This window comes from Pteropus vampyrus, unplaced genomic scaffold, assembly GCF_000151845.1.
Source record: "Pteropus vampyrus isolate Shadow unplaced genomic scaffold, Pvam_2.0 Scaffold97, whole genome shotgun sequence".
NCBI lineage: Eukaryota > Metazoa > Chordata > Mammalia > Chiroptera > Pteropodidae > Pteropus > Pteropus vampyrus.
In genome coordinates this window covers 598,229-620,465 of record NW_011888878.1, presented here as the reverse complement: position 1 = coordinate 620,465, position 22,237 = coordinate 598,229, and the positions used below count along the sequence as shown (strand labels likewise).

At 36.2% G+C, this 22,237-nt stretch overlaps 1 protein-coding gene across 1 annotated transcript in view; it reads left to right on the top strand.

Moving 5' to 3' along the window:
* The window catches only part of CPB1 (carboxypeptidase B1), a 30,887-nt gene that overhangs the window by 5,788 nt on the left and 2,862 nt on the right, over positions 1 to 22,237 (top strand). The window contains exons 3-9 of the mRNA XM_011364428.1: positions 676 to 800; positions 6,711 to 6,810; positions 6,897 to 6,998; positions 7,836 to 7,937; positions 10,369 to 10,479; positions 10,568 to 10,658; positions 11,304 to 11,506. Coding sequence (XP_011362730.1) covers positions 676 to 800; positions 6,711 to 6,810; positions 6,897 to 6,998; positions 7,836 to 7,937; positions 10,369 to 10,479; positions 10,568 to 10,658; positions 11,304 to 11,506 — 834 coding nt within the window. The remainder of the gene's footprint in view (positions 1 to 675; positions 801 to 6,710; positions 6,811 to 6,896; positions 6,999 to 7,835; positions 7,938 to 10,368; positions 10,480 to 10,567; positions 10,659 to 11,303; positions 11,507 to 22,237) is intronic.

Here is a 22,237-nt window from a genome sequence, read left to right as displayed (position 1 = left end):
GCCTAGCACATAGTAGGTCCTCAATAATAGCTGGTGAATAATTAAACAAATGAAAATGCCAGTACTTTACTGGATCCTTGAGAATATTTTATTTCTAGCCATGGTATCACGATGACCACTACAGAAAGATACAGTTTTCTTCCTTTTTGTATCTTCCACAGGTCAGGGACATTCCTGGGTCCACACATTACTATGAGATGAAAAGTATTGAGTTCCCAGATAAATTCATATATTAAGTGCATTAAAAAGTAAAAAGGAAAGCTCAGTTTCTCTCTATTAAATTTTGTGGCTCTTGTTCATCATCACTCATTCAGCACATTTATTCATTACCACAAACATTGTTATTGTAATAAACAATTGCTCCAGAAGATCAATAAATAGAAAAAGTCATTTTAGAATACTGCAACTAACTAGCATTATGGGAAATAATTGTATGTTCTTCATGCCTGTTGATAATCAATTAAGGCTATGTACATATGTGTAAACATTTTTATTGACATCTAAGTACTTCATCCCAACTTTTGTTCACTCAAAGAGATATTTCTAAGATTTATTTCATGAATAATTTGAGTTTGAAAATAACTCAATGAGTAGAGCAATAGTATGTTTGCCAATGATAATTCACCCATTAAATTATAGGTGTCCAATACAATATATCTTATTTTTTTAATTCAGATCGACTTCTGGAAACCAGATTCTGTCACACTAATCAAATCTCACAGTACAGTTGACTTCCGTGTTAAAGCAGAAGATATTTCCACTGTGGAAGACTTTCTGGAGCAGAATGAACTACAATATGAGTAAGTTTATGTTTTATAACTATTAAAATTTTCCCCCAGGTATGGTCTAATCCAAGCCTCTGAATAACCCTGGGAAGGTAAAAATAAGACTAAGACCATGACTTCTGAGAGCCCCACAAATAGGTCATGGAAGAGCAGGCCCTAAATTCTGAATCTTAGGACTTTGGGCCTGGTAGAATTTGTGTTTAGTTATTACTCTAACAAAAATGGTTTTGACTCTCGAACCCCAAATCTTCAGTCAGATATCTGACCTACTACCAGTTAACAAGAGATATATAGACTACAGGCCAAACCAGCTGACATTCTATTATCGGTTAGACACCATTTTAGTCCCAAATTGTATCAAGTCTCCTTTCCAGGTGAGTAGCTAGACCTATTGTGAGCCACGAGGGCTCTTGATGCTCCTTTAGGTTAAGGACCAGACTAGAGTCAGACTGAGTGGTCCTTCTGTCCGTTTCCCCCACAAAGCCCCATCCTATCTCAAATAATAAAAGAAGGCATGAAGAGAAGGACTGAAAAAAAGAAAAGTGGTTCCCCAGAGGCCTAGAGTAGAGTTGGCTAAGCTGATCACTCATGTCTCCTCTCCCCAAATAGCACACTGGTCCATCTAAGCCTCTTAAGATGAGCATGTCCTCCTAAGTAGAGGCAGCTGTCCACTTGTTCATCCAATAAATAGTGAGTGCCTACATACACCAAGTACCGAAAATGATAGATATGGCCCCAACCCTTTCTGAGGAAAACAGACTTTAAACAAAAGATTGCAATAATGTATAATAGATGTCAAGAAGAGTAAAGAGCTGGAGATGCAGGGGAATAGACCAAATCTAGGGATTAGAAAGTGCCGCCCTACAAAATGAGGCTTTAGCTGAGAACTGAAAGGTGAGTAGGAATTAGCCAAAGACAAGAAAAAACCACATTCTAGGAAGAATACAGACTGTGTGCTTAGGCTTAGAACTGGGGGAGACTGTGTTGACACTAGAAGGAGGAAGGAAGTGAGGTCCATAGTTCAAGGCAGAGCTCTTCCTCCAGGGAGTGGATCTGTGAGGAGAAAAAGACAGTCTTGGGCTCCAGTCCTGAACATTCAAATGCTTATCCAACAATCCCCCACCACAAGCTCAAGTCTTCATTACATTTTGAGAAAATGTGACCTGCATAATTTTCAAAGACAATTTCTCTTGTTCTTCACATTTCAAGAATGCAGAATAATATTTATGCTAGTACATCAGAATTTTCATTTATAAAATCTATACCTCCATCAGAAGTTGTACAGCATAATGCAACAAGTAAATGCTTTGGGGGTAAAAAAAACCAGCCCAGATTCAAATCCTGGCTCTGCAACCTCCTGGCTGTGTGACCTCGGATAATTTGTTTAACCTTTCTGAGCTTCAGTTTTCTTATCTATATAAAATGAGGATACATTGTCTCTCTCAAAGGGCTTTTGTGAAGATGAAATAAAACCATATGTAAATAAACTGTAATAGATATTACTATTGTTGAGAATGCTGCTATGGTTTAGTATTGTACAAAGAGAGAGATTATACATTTTTAAAGGTCAACAGAAACTTGTGTTTAACCCCATTATCGTGCTTCACACAGTTTAGCTATCTGCTTCTGCCTGTGGGAAGTCAAAATTTGACCTTAAGAACTGACTGTCTTTTAAAAACAAAGATATAATACTGTAAGTTTCAAAACGTGATTAAGATTCATGTCTGTGACATTTTGCCCTTCTTATTACACTAGGGAGGACTTCTAAATTCCTAGCCTTTAGGGATCTTCGGTAACAATCAAAAAGATAATGGTTTCTTTATAATTCTTTAAGAAAAACAAAAGGAAGATCAGTGACCATAAGCTAACTCCAGCTACCTGAATGATGTCCTAATTCTACTCATATCACAAAGCAGTAAAATGGCTTTTAATCACATATCGATCTCCTTTTATCGGGTGGAAAACATACATATATTTTAGTGGGTAAACTTTTGGGGAATTGTGCATGCACGTTGACTCATCTAGAACACAGGATGTTCCCTGAGGGCTAAGAGCTTATTAATTTTTGCTTCTCTGTTTACCGTTTAGCATATTCGTAGCATACAATGTTCTAAATATTAAATAATAATAAGTCCCTAGAAATCCTGGAGAAGCATGCCAGCAATATCCTTGCCAGGGCTACAAGCAGTCCCTGTGCATCCCATTATTACCTCATATGGTAACTAATTTGTATTTAGATTGTTTCCTGCCAGTAAGAACTTGCAGTTGTGTTTTTATACAACAGGAACCATCTACTGCACAAGTTCTACCAAAATAGCCTCGCAGATGCTATTACAGTGGTTCTGATCCTGTTCACCAAGACTTGTATTACTTGGCAACTTTAATTGGATTCTGAACCACCATGGGAAAAATTTCACAGTGTGTGCACCAAGAAAAACAACTATTTTTAAATGCGTATGTTGCACCCCTAGGTACAGAAAGACTAGGAATTGGATGGTGTCAATCTCCAACTTATGGTCTGAAGCCACACTGACAGACCCTTTCCCTGGGCGGCCCTCCATGGAATTCCTTTCTACACATCACAGGAAATTTGTCTTTGCCCCCTCCAATCCAGCAAGAGACTGATTGTTGCTAAGCGTCTACAATATCATTTTTCTGCATATGTCAGATTCACACAGGAAAGTATACTGGGATAACAGTGGGTATATAGTAGTGTTCTTAAATAGCAAGGGCACATAGTCCAGGAACTGACCAAATGCTCCTTAATCAGGAATCTGAAAGGCAGAAAAAACTGAGTCATGTCTTTCCTTCTCAGACACTGTATTCCTTGCTTTGCTGAGAGTCCCTGCATGTTTAAAAAAAAAAAAAAAAGTTGGATAGCACTGTAAAAGGAACATATAAAAGTACAAAATAGTGTACATGCTTCTATATTTTAGAGCTGTAATGCAGTCTCTATTACATTAAGAGGCATTGTTTTAATCTCCTAGAACAGAAGCTCATTATTTAGTTATAATATTTTGTAATGTAGCTAATGTAGTGCTTTGTCCTAAATCTAATAAAATCAAATAATCATAGGGCTGGAAAGGATTATTTGAAGTCAGCACTAAATTTCAACCTCATTCTGATGTTCTTTTGCAAGTTACCAGAGGATACCTTTACTCTTAGGTATCATCTTAAATTTAACTGATTTTTTTAAATGTTTCTTTGTCCTGGGTATTGATGAAAATGTTTAATATTTAACATAGTAATAACTCTAACAGAATGTCTCATCTTAGTACCAAAGGAAACACCAGCCCCTACATAGTCACTGATTCTCCTAAATAATTTGAACTTGACGATTGGCTGCAGGAGAAAGAGCACTGATATGCTGTGGGAGCTCTGCTGTCCCCTCCACTCAGACCTGGTTCTTGATAGATCAGAAATCATTGCCGTGGTTACGGTCTTAGATACAAATGTCTAGTGAAAGTCCTGAGGCTGTGGAATGCCTGGCAGCAATTAACTAATGATTTCTTTTCTCTAGGCACCCACTAAGAAGCCATGCGATCTAGATGATGTATTACTTGCTCGCTGACAATGGAAAATCTTGATAAAGTGAAAATAGATGTCATTTCCTCTTGGATTTTTTAGTTTTGTCATCAGATCAGAGAAGTTCATCCTTGTTAGGCAGGATTTGTTCTTTCAATTTGATGATCATAGAATGTAGTTGTTTTCTTAAAAGTTTCTGCTTGTTAATTTTTTTGTTTTCAAGGTTTTTGTTTTGTTTTTGTTTGTTTTAGTTTTAAGTTATATTTGAAAATTATTTTCCTAAACTATACTCTAGGCATTAGTTTCCTTCTTGTTTTCCTAGATTTTACGAAAATGGTAACTAGCCACTTTACCATGGTTTAATTTTTTTTCATAAACCTTGGAAGACATCTAGATAAATGACCAAGGTCTATGAATTTGACTCAAGTCATTGCATCTTAAAACTTAAAAGGACATTAAATATCAGCTAATCAAATGCCCTCATGCTAAAAATCATAAAATTAAGGCCCAGAGATTAAATTACTTTTCTCAACCCAGTTTATGAGTTAGGAAAAACTATGGCCCTGAACTTTTGATTTCTAATTCAGGACTTCTACTTCCACCTTCTTCCCTAACAATCCAATGTGGGTATTGAATGTAATTATAGCACTTACTCTAATCATTGTCCCTAACTATAGCAAGCAGAATGATTGTCCCTCCAAAATGTCTTTATCATAATCCCCAGAACATTTGAACATGTTACGTTACCTGGCAGAGAGGAGTTAGTGTTGTAGATGGAATTAAGGTTGCTAAGCAGCTAAACTTAAAATAGGTACATTATCCTGGATTGTCCAGATAGGTCCAATGTAATTACAAGGGTCTGTTGAAGTAGGTGAGGGAGGCAGAAGAGAAGGTCAGATGATGTGATGTGAGAAGGACTTGAGCCGCTGTTGCTGGCTTTGAAGATGGAAGATGAGAACGAAGAGCCAAGGAATGTGGCAGCTACTAAGGGCTGGAAAGGGCAAGGATCAAGTTTTTCCCTAGAGCCTCCAGAAAGGAACACAGCCCCGTTGATTCCTTGCTTTTAGCCCAGTGAGACTTCTGTAGGACTTCTACCCTACAGAAGTGTAAAATAACAAATTTGTGTTGTTTTAAACCACTACGTTTGTGGTAATTTACAGCAGCCATAGAAACTAATGCACTAACAAAGTACTGATGGCTGCTCAATGAGAAATTTTCTTTCCATAGAATAAATTTTAAAATCTGCTCCTTTTCCTTTAAAACAAAATCTACCTTAAGACCTTAAGACAGTATTTGCCTTTTGCTAGGAAGCAAATATCATTTAGTATTAATTTATAGCACTTTCCATAAACAGACACGAGTTCATGCCCAAGTTAACCAAATGGAGAGACCAGGAGGGAGGTTCAGAGGATGTCTCTGACATACTTCATCAGAACGCCCTTGGGGCAGCCGGAGGGGAAGTAGACTTTTGATGTGCAACTGCAGTTCTCTGTGTGTCAGATAAAAACGTTTCAAGGCTTGACTGTGGTTAATAGACATTTCTGCAAGCTGGCCTCTGTCCATAATATTCACGGCACTGTGACTAAGGACATTAATGCTCATAAAATTTTGTCCCTCCAGAACACACTTTCCACTGACAAGCAGCAAACAGAAACGAAGTCGCATATATATACACCCTCAGGCCTACCTCTTATAATGGGAAATTTCACCTGAACCATTATTTATAGAAATAAGCAGGCCTCAAGTTTCTGTCACCAATTTCCATATTACCTTACTAGAGAACTATTCTTAGATTACTTTAAACCAGCCGAAAAACAGGCAAGCAGGAAGTAGGCCTTTAAACCCAGTATTCTTTTCTGTAATAAATTTTTAGCTTGTTAATATTTCTCTATTTCCACCCATCAAGATACTTTTCTCAAAACCTAGAGAAAGATCTCAGGTGACCAACTGGCTCAGTTTACCTGGGACTGAGTAGGTTCTGGGACGTGGGACCTTTAGTGCTAAACCAGGGAAATCCTGAGGAAGAAAGACCACAGATAGGACTCAGGTGCATGCTTTTGCATGGCAGCCCATAGGGTATTCTAGGTACCTGACCTAGAATACCCCAGGTACCAGGGTAAACCATTTTCCAAGTTTAGGTTCCTAGGATACCCAAATACGTGAAATTGGGTCAAGGAAGAGTCTGCCTTGCTCACATTCTCCAGTATCCTTCTCAATGATTTATTCAATCTTTATGATAATCAGCTGAGGTTGAAGAACATTTGGAACAATCAGAGAACACACGTGACTCCATGGAGAATGTGTCGTACCATCTACTAATGCAGTGACTCTGCGTTTTCACATGTGTTCACTGGGAAATACATTTATATTCACAGGAGCACCCATTTTGGTTTATTGCAGAGTATTGATAAGCAACCTGAGATCTATGCTGGAGGCTCAGTTTGATAGCCAGGCCCGTGCAACTGGACACAGTTATGAGAAGTACAACAAATGGGAAACGGTATGATGTGCACATGATTTAGTCAGGCATTGCTTTAGGAATCGAACCAAGAATGTCACATTAATCCACATGGTTCCATTTGGTAGATAGAGGCTTGGACTCAACAAGTTGCCAAGGAGAACCCAGACCTCATCTCTCGCAGTGCCATCGGCACCACATTTGAAGGACGCACTATGTACCTCCTCAAGGTAATTGTTTTTAGCCCTGACCTTGCCATACCCGAGGGCTTTAAATCAATGAATTCTAACACATTAACATCCGTTTCACAGATATGCTCATCCCCAATATTGTTATAATTCCTTCCCTGCCTGTATCTCTCAGGGAATCAAATGGATTCTCCAGCTTCTTTTATCATGTGTGGATTTTTAAATCATTATTTTTATTTATTCAAAAGGAAAAATACAATTAAATAAGAGATGTCCCATAAATTTGACCACATTCCTGTAAGCAATGTAAATGATCATCTACCCTGATGAAATTCTTCTCTCCCAGATGTTGTTTGCAAATTCATTTGCTAAAAAGGTTCATAAACTTCACGTCTATCAGACAACATTACAAAGCATATCAGCAATTTGTTTCTGCCATCCTCTAATGCCATTTTTGTCACGTAATTCTAATGAAGAAAGTAAAAAGATGAGGAATAAGTGGGAGAGAAGGAAAAATTCTTACAAGATTAGCAACAATCATGATTACTTCTAATTACTCATCCAGTTGTCTTGGTCATGTCACCTAATAATAGCAGCTGAAAATAACCTCCACGTGAGTACAATTAAGCAGAGTAATCAAGCATCTTCTGAAAATACGAGCCTGTCAAGCTTAATAAAAGTAATAAACAGACATGTAAGCCTTCGGCTCAAATGCTGTGTCAAGAACATACTGTGCTAGTATTATGTTTTAATTTAATCATGGGATATATCTCTTGTTGCTGTCAGGTTTCACCTGTTGAATCTGAAGCCCAGAAGGATAGCGAGTGTTAAGCCCTGAATGTGATGAATCAGTTTTCCTTTTCCTTTTGTCTGCAATAGGTTGGCAAAGCTGGACAAAATAAGCCTGCCATTTTCATGGACTGTGGTTTCCATGCCAGAGAGTGGATTTCCCCTGCGTTTTGCCAGTGGTTTGTGAGAGAGGTCAGTATCTAGAGTGATTTTTGGCAGAGAGAAGTAGAAAGTATTATTTTACTTCAATCCATTCCTTATAACCTAGCTAAAATAAAAGAGAATAACAGAAAAAAAATCATAACTCCATGCTCCCATTTTTGGATATTAATTTCAACTTTCACCAAGAGACCTTTATAAGGCAAGAATTTTTAAAAAGCATTTAGCAAATTTTATTTGGATTTCATTCATCTGAACTTTCACACTCAGTGGAGAGGCTGACAGGTAGTATGATGGATAGGTAATTTAAAAGTTAATAATTGTAGATAAACCACTAACCTGATCATTATCTCCTAGATAATAGTCATTGTATACTTCAGCGTAAAAGAAAGCAGTACATACTAGTCACTTCTCTAAATGATACTGTTTTCATTCCTTATAATTCTAATGATAAGAGATATGTGAAAGCCCTTTAAAAATTAAAGTTTTAAATATACATGAGCCCATATTGATATAATTAGACAGTTAAATAAATAAATAAGAGAAAAGGAATAATTCTTTCTTACAGAATCACAACTAACTAATGTACAAAGAATGAGCAAAATAGAAAATCGCCATTAGAATACCATAGTAATAATTGTTTCAAGAAAATCAACAATAGGTATAAAAACCAATAGGTAAAAGCTTAAAGAGAAATAAGATATTTGCAGTCTCAAAGTATCTCCCCCAAAATATATATAAATTTACAAAATAAAAATTTCCAGTGGAGAAAACCAACAGAAACTACCTTAACCAGGTGATTGAGGTTAACATCGCCAGTATTAGACATAATCAGTACCATGGACCCTGATATTATGCACTGAAAGGCACATCATTTTTGTGATATTCTTCCTCAAAATACATAAGCTTTCTCTAATAATAAAAAAGAATCAGACAAGCCCACATTGAGAGATCTTCTGCAAAATAACCAGACCAGTACTCTTCAAGAGTGTCAAAGCCAAAAAAGACAAAGAAAGACTGAGGAACCGTCATAGATAAGAGGAGATTAAGGAGACATGACAATCAAATGCCAGGTAGGAGCCTAGATTGGGTGCTAGAACAGAAAGAAGACATTAGTGAAAAAATTGCTGAAATCTGAATAAAGCCGATAATTTAGTTTATGGTATTCTACAAATGTTAATTTTCTCACTTTGATCACTGTACCATGGTTATGTGAGATGGTAACATAAGGGAAAGCTGAGTGAGGGGTATACGGGAACTCTGTATTTGCAATTCTTCTAAAAGTCTAAAATTATTTTAAAATTCAAGGTTTAAAATATTAATGTGATTTAAAATACAAGAATATGATTATATACAATATAAATCTTTATCCATGAAGCACTTCTGTGTCTATTTGTATGGTTTTATTTTTTAAACATGTGTCCAATTGGCACCATTTAACTTTAGTGTATGTCTCGCCATCTGTCCTCTAGAAGGAAAGAGCTTTTATCATTACTTTGGTTATCTCCAATCATAGATCATTAAAAGAATATGGTTCTATAGCTGCTCCAACCTAAAAAACTCATGCTTTATCGTATGTTATCGTAATGAATATACACGTATAGAGTCACAAAGAGTATATAAAAATTATCAACACATAGAAGCCTTAAATATCTTAAAGTCTATTTGAGAGAGCTTAGAAAAGAATTTAAGTTAAAATGATTCTAGGGCTGAGGGACTGTGACTAAGAGAACATAATAAATGGGCATGTGGTCCTCATTCATAGATAGGTGTCCACATTACTCAGCCTGGAGAACTAGTCCAAACGCTTAACAGTGTTCCCTTCTCAAGAAAGAGGAGTAGAGGAGTAAGGAGAAGATTTCCATCATGATGCAGCTTGATGCTTTAATTAGAGGCTCCCCAAAATCCATCAGTGTGAGCTCATTTCATAATGGAAGACTTTCTTATTCTCCTGCCATGTCAGACACTCCTTCTGATGAGACTATCTACAGTTTTCATAAAAATTAAATGTTTCTGGATGATGTTATGAGGAAAATGCATAGCCACCCGTAGACATTCCTAACTTACTAGAAATGGGTCTTACCCTCATATCCTACTAACTTTAAAAAATAGTTATCGCCATCATTATTTCAAAGGAAGTGAGTACATACATTCTTTAAAAGTCTTTAATTTTATTTTTAAAAGTTTTTAATTTTTTTTAAGTCTTTATTCATCTTTAAAATAAAAAGTTAAAATAAAGAAATAATTCTGGGTTATATAGGGATGAAATAGAATATCCTGGAAACAAGTATTTTAAACAAAACTAGTAGTATTTTGCTAATTGATTTTTAAACATTAATAATATTTACCTCATAAGGGACACTGCTTTCATTACCAAAGTCAACATTTATCCAGTCTATGTAAATGTTAGCAGCATCATACATTTCATTTCTACATGAAATTCTGCTTCATAATTCATACACAGGCTGTTCGCACCTACGGACATGAAAGCCACATGACAGAATTTCTCAACAAGTTAGACTTCTATATCTTGCCTGTGCTCAATATTGATGGCTACGTCTACACCTGGAACAAGGTATGTGAACCAATACTGAGAGGTGCTGATGAAATTAAAACTGACCACTTTCTATTATACTTGTCCTAACCATATAAACCATTTTCAGAACCGAATGTGGAGAAAGACTCGCTCCACCCATGCTGGAACTAACTGCATTGGCACAGACCCCAACAGAAATTTTAATGCTGGCTGGTGCAGTAAGTATCTGGCTGACCATTTTGCATGTGTCTGTGGAGAAGCATGGTCGAAAAAATAACGTAGAAAAACACAATAGTGTCTAAAACAAGAAAAATGTAAAATTTTATATTTTAGAATTCTAACTTCTGAAAGCATAGACAATAAACAGTTTATTTCTTCAGTCAATAAAAATGTATTATGTGCTCTATTGTGTTCCCAACTGTGCTAGATGCTGGAAGCACAAGACTGAAAAAGCCAGACTTACTTCTACTACTTGTGAAATGTACAATTTAGAGGAGACCATCGTTAAATAGTTATTTGGATAAAATCGTGATGAGACTCTCAGAAAATAATTACAATAGCACAAAAAATTTCTCATGGATAATATTTTGTCCCATACTTATTAATTTTCTTACACTACATTGACCTAATTATATAATACTACATAAGAAAACATTGGTGATTTCACATGCAACTTTTTACTGTTAACTTAAAAACTTACTACCCTAATCTTGTGACTAAATGTATACATATATGAGGATGATTATGAGTAGTCCTGTGAAAACCACTTGTTTTTAACTCTCTAATTTGAAAGTTTGAAACACGCCTTGTGAGAACTTCAGTAGAAGACCATTTACCATTAACAATAATGTATGTTTTTCCAGCAATCGGAGCCTCTCAGAAGCCCTGTGATGAAACTTACTGTGGACCTGCTGCAGAGTCTGAAAAAGAGACCAAGGCCCTGGCTAATTTCATCCGCAAAAACCTCGCCTCCATCAAAGCATATCTGACGATCCACTCATACTCCCAGATGCTGCTTTACCCTTACTCCTATGATTACAAACTCACAGAGAACAATGCTGAGTTGGTAAGTAGTCATGATAGTAGAAATAGTATTTCACTGTTGAAATTTTTTAATTTTTTTAAAAAAACTGTAAGAACAATTTCTGGAAGTTCCATTACAAAGAATCTGAAATTGGCTAGATAAATTAGCTAAAAGAAATATTATTTTGATGTAGAGAATGGTACCCATGTGGTTTATTCATTAATCTTCAAAGACAATAGTTCTACTTCCTCCTGTTTCACTACAATACTGACTCACATGATGATTTCAGATGCATCTGGGATAATCAAAGTTCTTCATCTCATTCATTATCTTAATCAGAAAGTTGTTTTTGTCAAGTTGCCCTGAGCTGGATTTGACATAGGCAGAGCATGACAGATGTCATTAGGAATGTGGCACATTTGGTTGACACTGGGGAAGTGATAAGATCCTAAAATTGAGATCCTTATTTCACTGTTTGATTAAGTGAGACACAGAAGTAAATCAATCAATGAACAAATGAGTGATGGGTCCTTACTAGATATAGAAAATAATGCAAAGAAATTTAAGTATTCCTCACTCAAAAAACTAGCAATGTTGTTGGAAAATCAAGATATAATAACATCAAAAGCTAAATGAGTTTTATAACATTCACATTAACAAATACCACACATCAATGCATAATTCTTTTAAATAAGGTTTGAATTCTTCAAACTATTTTTTTTTAATTTATGAAACATCTGGCTGCCAGAAGTTGGGACCTGATCTAAAAGAACAAGATTAAGATTTAAAGCATTTGAGTTATGCCAAAAATAAATAAATAAATAAATAAATAAATAACAGAAAAGTATTCCACTTAGACAATGACACTGATTTTGGCTTACCTTAAATACATAAATTTGAAAACCCAGTAACTTTAACAAAGGGAAACTGTTGTTTTGTACTTTCAGATTTAGTTCTTCGGAGACCAAATAAAATTTGTAATGCTGTAAATATTTTGTGAAGAACAAAATGGAAAAATAACTCAACCTCTTAGAAAAATGATTGTTAATTGTCAGTTGGCCAAGTCCTTTAAAAAAATACTATTTTCCAAAAAGTTTCCCATTTTCTCTATTTGTAGCCAAAACACAAAAGAAAACATCATTAGTTAGAACCATTAAATATTTCAGTTTTCCAGTTACACTTGGTCTGTCAGTGTCCTCAGTGGGCGCTCACAGGTCTGAGGTCCCAGAAATGGGTGTGGTTAGCTCCTCACTTCAGTCCTAGATTTCTGGCCACCAGAGGAGAGGCAGTGGGCTATGTTGTTTGCTTAATTTGTGTGAATATGTTTAAATTGTACCACATCAGAAGAGAAAAAGACAAAGCCATAAAAACTAAGCACTAATGAGTTAATAAGTAAAATAGTAAAACCAAAATTGTAAACCATATTAAGTAACAATAACCAATATCCAGTTTGCTTAATAGCAACTAGTTTTAAACATAAATTCTAAAAGACTAATGCTAACAGAAAAGCTCAACGTGTACTTTGGAATTGAACAGCCTCACAAGGTTTCTATACCTTTTCTTATTTTGAGAATCAATTTAAGCCCTTTTAGCAATGAAAAGCTTTGTCATTCCATTGGCTCCATACAATAACAACACAGTATCTGGGCTACTCTAAAAGTCTAAAGATTATCCTTTTTTAAAAAAGAATCAAGTAAGTTCTATCTTTAGAATATGCTGAATAATTTTTGCTACTGCTTATGGGAGTTTTATGCAGGAAAAGACCCACAACTCAGAATTAGTGGGTTTAGTGGGCCAATTCACATGCACCCCAAGTGGTGTGTGAAGCCATTCCAGCAGAAAGTGAGTCACTGATACTGTTCTCTAAGAATCACCTCTTCATTTCAAATCAAGAAAAGAGGTAATAGTAAAAAAGATATTAGAAATCTTGTCTTCTGAAATTGTTTTTAAATTCTAATTGGCAAAGAAGTGGAATAAACAGAATTATATAAAAGTAAAATATTCATAATCTATTCTCAAAAAAGTACAAATCACAGAATAAATCTTATTTTTATACTCATAGAACTAATAAATTCAAGGAATCGTACATGCTACATCTTATCTTTTCCAGAGCTAAATAAGATAGGTGACTAAAATGCAAAACTTAATTGCACTTACATTGCTCTAGTTAATTTAAAAGTTACTTTAATTTCCAATAATTTTTTTATGATTAAACTTTTGTCTAGCATCTTTAAAGAAATATAAATGCCACTTGTAAATGTTATTTGATTATTTAATTCACTGGAGATCTGAGTTTAATTTGGCAACTCAAAGCAACTTAAATCTTTTGAATAACTACAAATCCTTTTAATCTTTTTATTGTTTTGTATAATTCCAAATCACTTACTTCCTAAGCACATTTTGCTAGAACAACTGATAACTGTAGTGTTATTACAAATATATGGATAGTCAAAAGAGAATTTGAGTCTCTCAAAGAGAAAAACATTAGTTTTTTCATGGTTTTCATTTGTTATGAGGGTATCAAGGGGAAAAAGTAAAAGTCTTGATCTAGAAAGGTGAATGTTCCATCCAAATCTAGTGCCTCCATATTATTTCTCAGAAAAGTGGGATCATACGGCAGAAAATAAAAGGCAGAAAAAGATTACGAGGATAAATTCTGGGCATACCACATTATTTAAGTCAGAATATTCTTAAAGAAATGCAAAGCAGATTTTGCCTCATACAAAATTTGGAATATATATTCTATATATTCATATATAATTCTTATTTCTCTTTATACTTATAAAGCTTATAACATTATTTTTGTAGCAAAAATTAGTGCTTCAAGGAGAATAAGACTCTAGGTTGAAGGAAATTATTCTGTATTTATATTAGCATTCTTAACCCAAATCTAGGACATATCATAAGTAGCAATCTTCTGATATCTGAGTCATGATGAAAATTTTTGTGGCTTCATTTCTGAAATATCTTACATGTAGATTGCCTGACAGTTGCTCATATAATGAGACAACCTTCAGAGGAAAGAAAGGCAGAGGTAGAAATGCAAAAAATCAATGAAGTAAAAAAACAGAAGTAATATCATGGATTACAAAGAAGGCTACCAAAAAATATATATATATCTTTAGTGGATCAGTAAAAAGCATGAGGAATCATAATATTATCTTACATGCATAATATTATCTTACATGCTTTCCAGTTTGCAATCCACTTTTACACATACTATATTATTTAAAGAAAGAATACTAAGTACACTGTGAGTTTCCAATGGTTTCATAAACTATCCAGATCCTTACTGTTGATTTTTTCAATATAAAGTATCACTATCTTCAAAGGAAGTTTTAAGGCCCAGATACAGAATATACTTACATTTCCAAAATGTAAAAGGATAATTAAATATTGAATTGTATGACTTCTTTACTGTCAGAAATAAAAACTAGGAGACATAATTGAAAAGACTCCCAAACTTATCCATATCTTTGCATTTATTGAGTATGAAGAAGATCCCAATCTTTGGCCCACCTTTCCCCACAAAGAGGCTTACATGACACTGTTAATAATAGTTAGTATTATTATACCACTTCTAAGTTCAAGCAGGAACCCAGAATAATAACAGGTCAACAAGATATCTTGACCCACTCCCCAAAGTGACCAATGGAAAGCTGATGTGCACTCTACATATAAAGATGAAGATCCAGGGCATGCATCTCACACCACATATCTGCATTAGAAGCACAGAATTTTTCAGTTAGAAATCTTGGAATTTCTCTGCTTCTGTTTTCTCATTTTTCAGCCGAGACAATGAAGCCTTGGTTGAGCCAACAGGAGTAGTAGAGGCAGTCTAGGCCCTAGAACCAGTGGATCTCAAAGAATTTCCTAGGCAGCCCTAATTTCCAAAGACAAACACAACTATTTGTATGGCCATGTTCTATGTTGGTACCCCATGTAGCTGTTTTGCAGAAGAACATTCATCAGAAAAAGCCTTTCATAAATCTGTCTCTGGACATTTGCTAAGAATTTAGATACCTGACTTCTCAGGGCCCAGTCTTTATGGTTCCAGCCTGTATTTCCATAGATATGTATTCATTAACCAGGAGAAAGGGGACAGTCTTTCTGAAAAACTATTAAACTTGACCAAAAGATAGAAATCTATTTCTCAAGTCTAACACATTCCAGTCTAGTGGTACCTCACTACCTCTTAATTGCAGTTTAGTTAATGAGCCATCAAGATAGAAATCCACTGCTCCACCCAAACATGTGAGTATAAAACAAGACTATGATTAGGTAGAGATAAACATAAAATTCAGAGGGAAGCAATATTGTGATTAGGAGGTCGACAATTGCAGGGCCATGTGCACACCCAATCACAGCTGTCACCATGTCCCTGACTAATAAGAGTAACAAGGCCACAGTCCCACTGTCAGACAGGCTACCAGCAGCTAAGGCAGACAGGACTTGAGCCACAAAACATTTGCTTCGGGAATTTTCTCAGAATTTCTCATTTCACTTAAAAAAGCAAAAAGTAATAATAATAATAATAAAATAATTAAATGACAATTGCAGAATTTCTTTGATTAGAGAAACTGGTTGCTGATTTACCATTAATACATTTTAAGTGACTTCTTGGCCTGTAAGAATTCTCCTCCGGGGCCTGGTCAGTATTGTTCATCAGGCAATTACCAGAAATTTTACCAAGCACCTATTAAATGTTCAGCATAACATGGTTCCTGTGATTGAGAACATAGGAGCTTATTGAAATAGTAAGACTCGGGTATCAGATACCATTCAAGAGAAGTGCAGAACGGGTGTTTCCAACTAGGCACCGTAATAGGAATTCAGGGCAGGGATATAGCAATATGTGATGAAGCTATTCAGTGAAGGTTATAGAGAGCAGATACAATTTGTTGTGAGCCTTGGAGGATGGGCAGAATTTGGGAGGCAAAGGAAGGAAAGAGTTCATTTTAGGCAAAGAGAAGGGACAGTGAATGTGCAACAGTGCGACTGAAAAATGGAGTGGAGTAGAAGGGAGTCAGCCTGTTTTGAATGTTCTTGTGAGAAAAGAGTGGGAGTGAGGTAACCAGATTATGGAGGAACTTAAATGTCAGAATGAATCCTGTATCATAGCGAGGACCTGGAGCCAGTGACCTGGTAAATAGTAGTGCAGGTCAAATACTGGACTCCCAGCTATATTTGAATTTCAGATAAACAACAACTAATTTTTAGTGTTTAAGTGTATTCCAAATATTGCATGAGACAGACTTATACTGAAAAAGTATTGTTTATCTGAAATTTAAATTTAACTGAGTATCCTATATTTTTTGCTAAATCTGGCAACCCTGATGGTAGTAATCATTTTAGCAGGAATGAACTAGAAGCAGTGTTTAGGGGACAATTGCACTATTGTCAATAGAAAAAAATAATGATTCAGAGCACCTTTAAAGCCAGTTCGCTTCCTTTTTAAATTTTTTCTATAAAATACACTCTTTTTACCATAATTACATTCTTTATCTGACTTTCCTTTTTCCTAATTTTGCCCCCTTCCTGACCCTAGGGGACATCTGGCAATGTTGGGGAGACATTTTTAGCTGTCGTAACTGTGGGAGTGCTACTGGCATCTAGTGGGCAGAGGCCAGGGAATGCTGATAAACATCCTAGAATGCACAGGACATCTCCACAACAAAGAATTATCTAGCCCACAGGTCAAGAGTGCTGAAATTGAAAAATCCTGCTTTAAACAAAGATAAGAGCAGAGATGCATTCCTAGCCAAAAGTGCCTGGCTTTCACAGAATCTTACACCCTCCTCACAAATAGTTTACAATGTTCTGCAAATCTGAAGTTCAAGAGACCCTGTTCTTCTCTATCTATTTTTTAATCTTTATTTGGAAGAAGCACCACTTCCACCAAAAAAAATTATCTGGACTTTAAAATTTCAGCTGACTCACGCTTCACATTCTCCTTGAATTTTAAAGAGCTTAAAAATATGTCTGTAGATCAGCCAAAGAAAAAATTTGGTTTACATCAGTGAAAACATTCCCACATTCCCCATGGGCTCTGCCGAGATAGGCAGACCCTTCTCTCCTAAGCCAAGCTTTTCCCTAACTCCTTGCCTTTTTCTAAGAGCTGTGCTTGTTTACCCTCTTTCTTTTTCTCAGAAATATATTTGTTTTTTCAAGTCCCAAAGGCTCTCTTCTCAGGGCCTGCTTGTAGGCCTTGCAGACTTCTCCTTTTACATCAAAATTATAAAAGTTAAATTCCTCATTGGTCCCTTGGTGTAAGTTACCCGTTATCACAGAACAGAGGAAGGAAACTACAGTTAAAGATCATTTTGATGCTTTCATTATCACAAGCATCCACCCAGAGGAATGATTAAACTCAGGACTTCAGGTTCGAAACAAAGTTCTGAAGAAAATTTCCTTTGAATTGGTTTATCCTCCAAGTCCGTTTGGGGCTTTTGTTTTTTTGTACTGTAATAATGGACCAGTGGAGGATTAGAGGCAGCCCGCCCTGTCATGACACTAGCTGTGTATGTGGAGGTTGCAATGAGGACCATAAGCATGGTCATGAGACAGGGGCTTCCTGATCACATGTACCTGGGAACACAGGTCTGTGGAAAAAAACACCCTCACCTTATTCATCTCACCAGCCCCCTGGAGCTCAGAGCCTGTGGGAACATTACACTAGTTGGTCCTTTGTCTCTTGGGCTTTGAGTTAGATGTGACATTTTAGATTCTCTCTGTCTTTTGCTCTATAACCAAGGCCTCTTTTTAAGAAAACAGGTGACAAAAGAGAACATGCATAAGACGTGGTAGGAATCTCATATCTAAGGATTAATAAAGGCTGGCCATGTTTGGCCTTGACTGAAAGCAAAGTTTTCTCTAAGGCTGATTTATATTTAGCTTCCATCTGTTCTTTACAATTGGTAAAACCAGCTCCAGCAACACTTCGTTTGAAGTATTTGAAGGCCACAAGAAAAAGTGAAAAAGAGCACAGGATTTAAAGCAAGAAGAACCTAGCTCAAGTCAGCCACTTACCAGGGCTGCGTGCCCTTGGGAAAGTTCTTTTATCCTCTCTGAGTTTCAATTCTTTTATCTGTAAAATGGGGATAAAAATATCTAGCTCTTATCGAGAGTTCTTTGTAGAGTCTAAGTTTTATGTAAATGTTAGTTCTTATTTTGAACCCATTGAGCAAGGATATAAGATGTCCCTCAAATGACAGGTTGTATAGAAAGTGTCATTAATTGGAGTTTTTCAAGATGTAGATCACATTCTCTGATGTGCTATTGCTTCCGTGAGTCTTTGGTCAGCCGTCTTAGTCCATTTTTACAGAGCCAAGCAAGGGAAAGGAGTTACCACTCTAACATTTGAGGGAATGCAGGAATTGACTCTCTCTCTCCTATTCCTGGCAGGGGTCAGCCACCCAGCTTGGTTGAAACATTCCCACTGAGCATGCTACCCTCCATAGCATTCCATTCTGTTAGAAAATTCTGCGTCGATGAAATGTGGACAGATAACGTTGGGAAGATAAATGAGTAACATTTGTGAAAGTATTTGAACTCTTCAAAAGAAAAGACCCACACTGATAACAGGGGTTTTTGTTAAGATAATTGGAATTTAAAATATGATATTTTGGTTGATTAATGTCTGTTCTGACATTTTTTGTCTTGGCTTTGAGGGACTGAGAGAAAGGGTCTACAGATTTCATTTTAAAAAATTAATGGAAATAAGTAAAGTGAACAGCAGAGGTCAATGTCTAAATGTGGCAACCCGTCAATTATCACTACATGGTATTGCCACCCACCCCACAAGCATCCCCAATCTCCACACAGGTGGGTTATAGTTCAACTTTTGCAGAGCTCAGCACTCTGCAGACACATCCAATCAGGCCCATCTTTAATGCCCTGAAGTCCTAAAATAATACTCATTCAAGCAACCATGTGCTAGGTGCTGTGCAATCCTCTGAGGACACAAAATGAATAGTTAAGAATCTCTTCTCAAAAGGAGTTCCCCTGGGGTGGGGGTTGGGGGGTAAATAAATACAAAAAAATATACTGATTACAGCATAGAGTGATAGAAACTCTGATAGAGGTGTGAGCCCTCACAAAGGAGGGGACTCAATGCTCCCTAAGAGAGTTAGGGCAGCTTCACAAAAAAGGCGACACTAAAACTGAATCTCGAAGAACAATAGAATTCTCCATGTGAACAAAGAAAGGGGATTCCAACAAAGGGAGAGTAAGGTAAGGAGAGTCAGGGAAGGGTCGGGGAAGGGTGTACAGGATGAGCTCAGAAAAACCTAGCTTGGAAGGAACATGAGGATATCCAGCAAGTGATGCAGCCTGAGAAAGAAGGGAGGGACTAGATCACACTCTTTATGCCAAGAAAGGAGGCTAACCTTCAATAGAAGGTGAGAGACACTGAAGGATGTGGCGATGAGGTGGCATTCATTAGATGAGTGATGCTTTATATATTCAGATGAGAGAGCAACAGGGGACAAGGAGAGCCAAAGCTGAGGCATGAACTACATATTCCCACAATGTGCACCAGCGAAAGAAACAAAACAGCAGCAGTTTTAAGATAATATCAATCTTAGATGTTGCTTCAGTATCAAAGAAAGAGCAACTGTTTCCAAAAGATGCCCATGAGGCTTAGAAAGCACTTGGTTATCACTTGGAGGAAAGGCAAACAGAACATTTTTATGTGGCCTGAATGGTAGTTATAACTAAATTGATAAGTTGGTTAAGTCAAAAGAGGTAACAGATCATGAGTAGCCCCCTGAGGTTTTGTAAAATAACTTAAATATTATGTTACACCAATAAATATATTGAGAGACTTAAAGGTCAACTGACACACAAGAGGTCAATAGATGACAATGATCTTCTTGCCTTAAGTCTTCTCTAGTCTTCACAACTTTTCACATTTAGAACTAATCCTGAAATATCACATATCTTCTTTTTTACAGCTTTATTGAGATATAATCGACATATAATACTGTGTAAGCACAAGGTGTACAATATGATGATTTGTTACACGTATATATTGTGAAATGCTTACCACATTAGTTAACACATCCTTTACCTCACATAATTACCAGTTTGTTATTGTTGTTATGGTGAGAACATTAAAGCCCTTCTCTCATAGCAAACTTCAAGTACACAACGCAGCTCTGCTAACTACAGTCATAATGCTGTACCTTAGATCCTTGGAACTTATTAGAATCATTTCTGCTAAATAAAAGGAGTAATTCAAGGTTAAGTTGTGAAGGAGGGGCAGAACAGATGAAAAGCCTGAAGAAGGTAACTAGGGAAGTAATAAAACTTTTTAAGGATCAAAGGTTCTGCCTTATGGAAAAAATAACGAATTAGAGACGTCCTTGGATAATGGCAAGTTAAAGAAATTGTTGAATAGTAAAAACATACTGATCGCCTATCAAAAGATCAGTACCTTACCATGTTTCACATCTCTAAAAGATGATTTTAAATCTACTCTGAGCATCATGCAATGTTCGTAGATTATTCCTATCTAATTGGCATTAGACCCTACACTAAAGGGTGGTGAGAAGAACCAGCTTTAGTGTGCTGGTCAGAATAAGAAACTATACCTGTGGATCATGACAATAAAGAGTTTGTGCAGTAAGAGAAAGTACAAATTAATTTACCAGTTTGGAAAAAAGGAAAGTGAAATCCTAAAATTTTCAAGTTACTGACCCAAAACTCTGAGAATAAGTTAGTTCCAAAAAACTGATTGCATTATTTCAGTGGATCAAACTAGAAAATCATAATTTAAATTTTGTTATTCTTTTTAAATTTTCTAATTTAGCATTTTGTTGGTAAAGCATTAAGTCTTTGGAAGTCTTACAGATGTGCCTTCATCAATTTTACATAAGCTTCTACTAAACTGGTTTTAATTATTAGAAAAAGAACTAAGAGAAGTTGCTACATTGTAAAAATAAAATTATTCCGATTTCATCACCAACCTCACAGTTTTCCAAGCATATGTACAAGACATAAGTATAATGCCAAAGTATGAAAGATAGCTTGTTCCATAACCAGGATGAATTGTGACTTATTCTCCTGTGGTAAACAATCAGTTTGCAAAATCAGTATTCCCCAGACAGCCTAAGCAGGCCTTGCTTTTCATGTGACTCATTTAAGAAAGCAGCACATCAGCAGATGTCAGGGCTTTTACTGTGCCCTGTGTTTACTGTGTCAGGGAGGAGCCTGTCTCCTTGAGGAACTGAGTGCAGGGGGCCAGTGGGTGGCGGGTCTGTTGAGAGGGTGATGCTACTTCTAAGAAAAAAAAAAATACACATAAGTTAATACTTGCTACTTTTTTAATTCTGGAATTCACATGTTCTGCATTTTGAAATAGAATCAGTTTTCTCTAATTATTCAGTCTAAAAATCTTCCAAGCTGAAATTTCCCCTCATCCTTGGAACCCACAATTCTTAAGTATTTCTACACTGTCACTGAGTGTTACATTGACTATTCAGTCATTCTCATGTGTAGAAAATAATGCTTGTGCCCTAACCTCCATAATTCTGTCACAGCTTTATCTTGGCTTTATAACCTGCCACATTTCCAGCTAGTTTTTGGGTTTTGTTGGGGGTTGTCTGCATTTGATTTGTGTTTGTTTGCCTGTAATAGATAGATGACCTCTTCACACAATCATAAAGACTGCTTTGCTGCCTGCTTTTCTCTTACACATTCTAGAGACAAGATAGATATGCTAAATTAATCCTTAGACATAACCTAAACTTTTAACACAGTGACATTTTACTA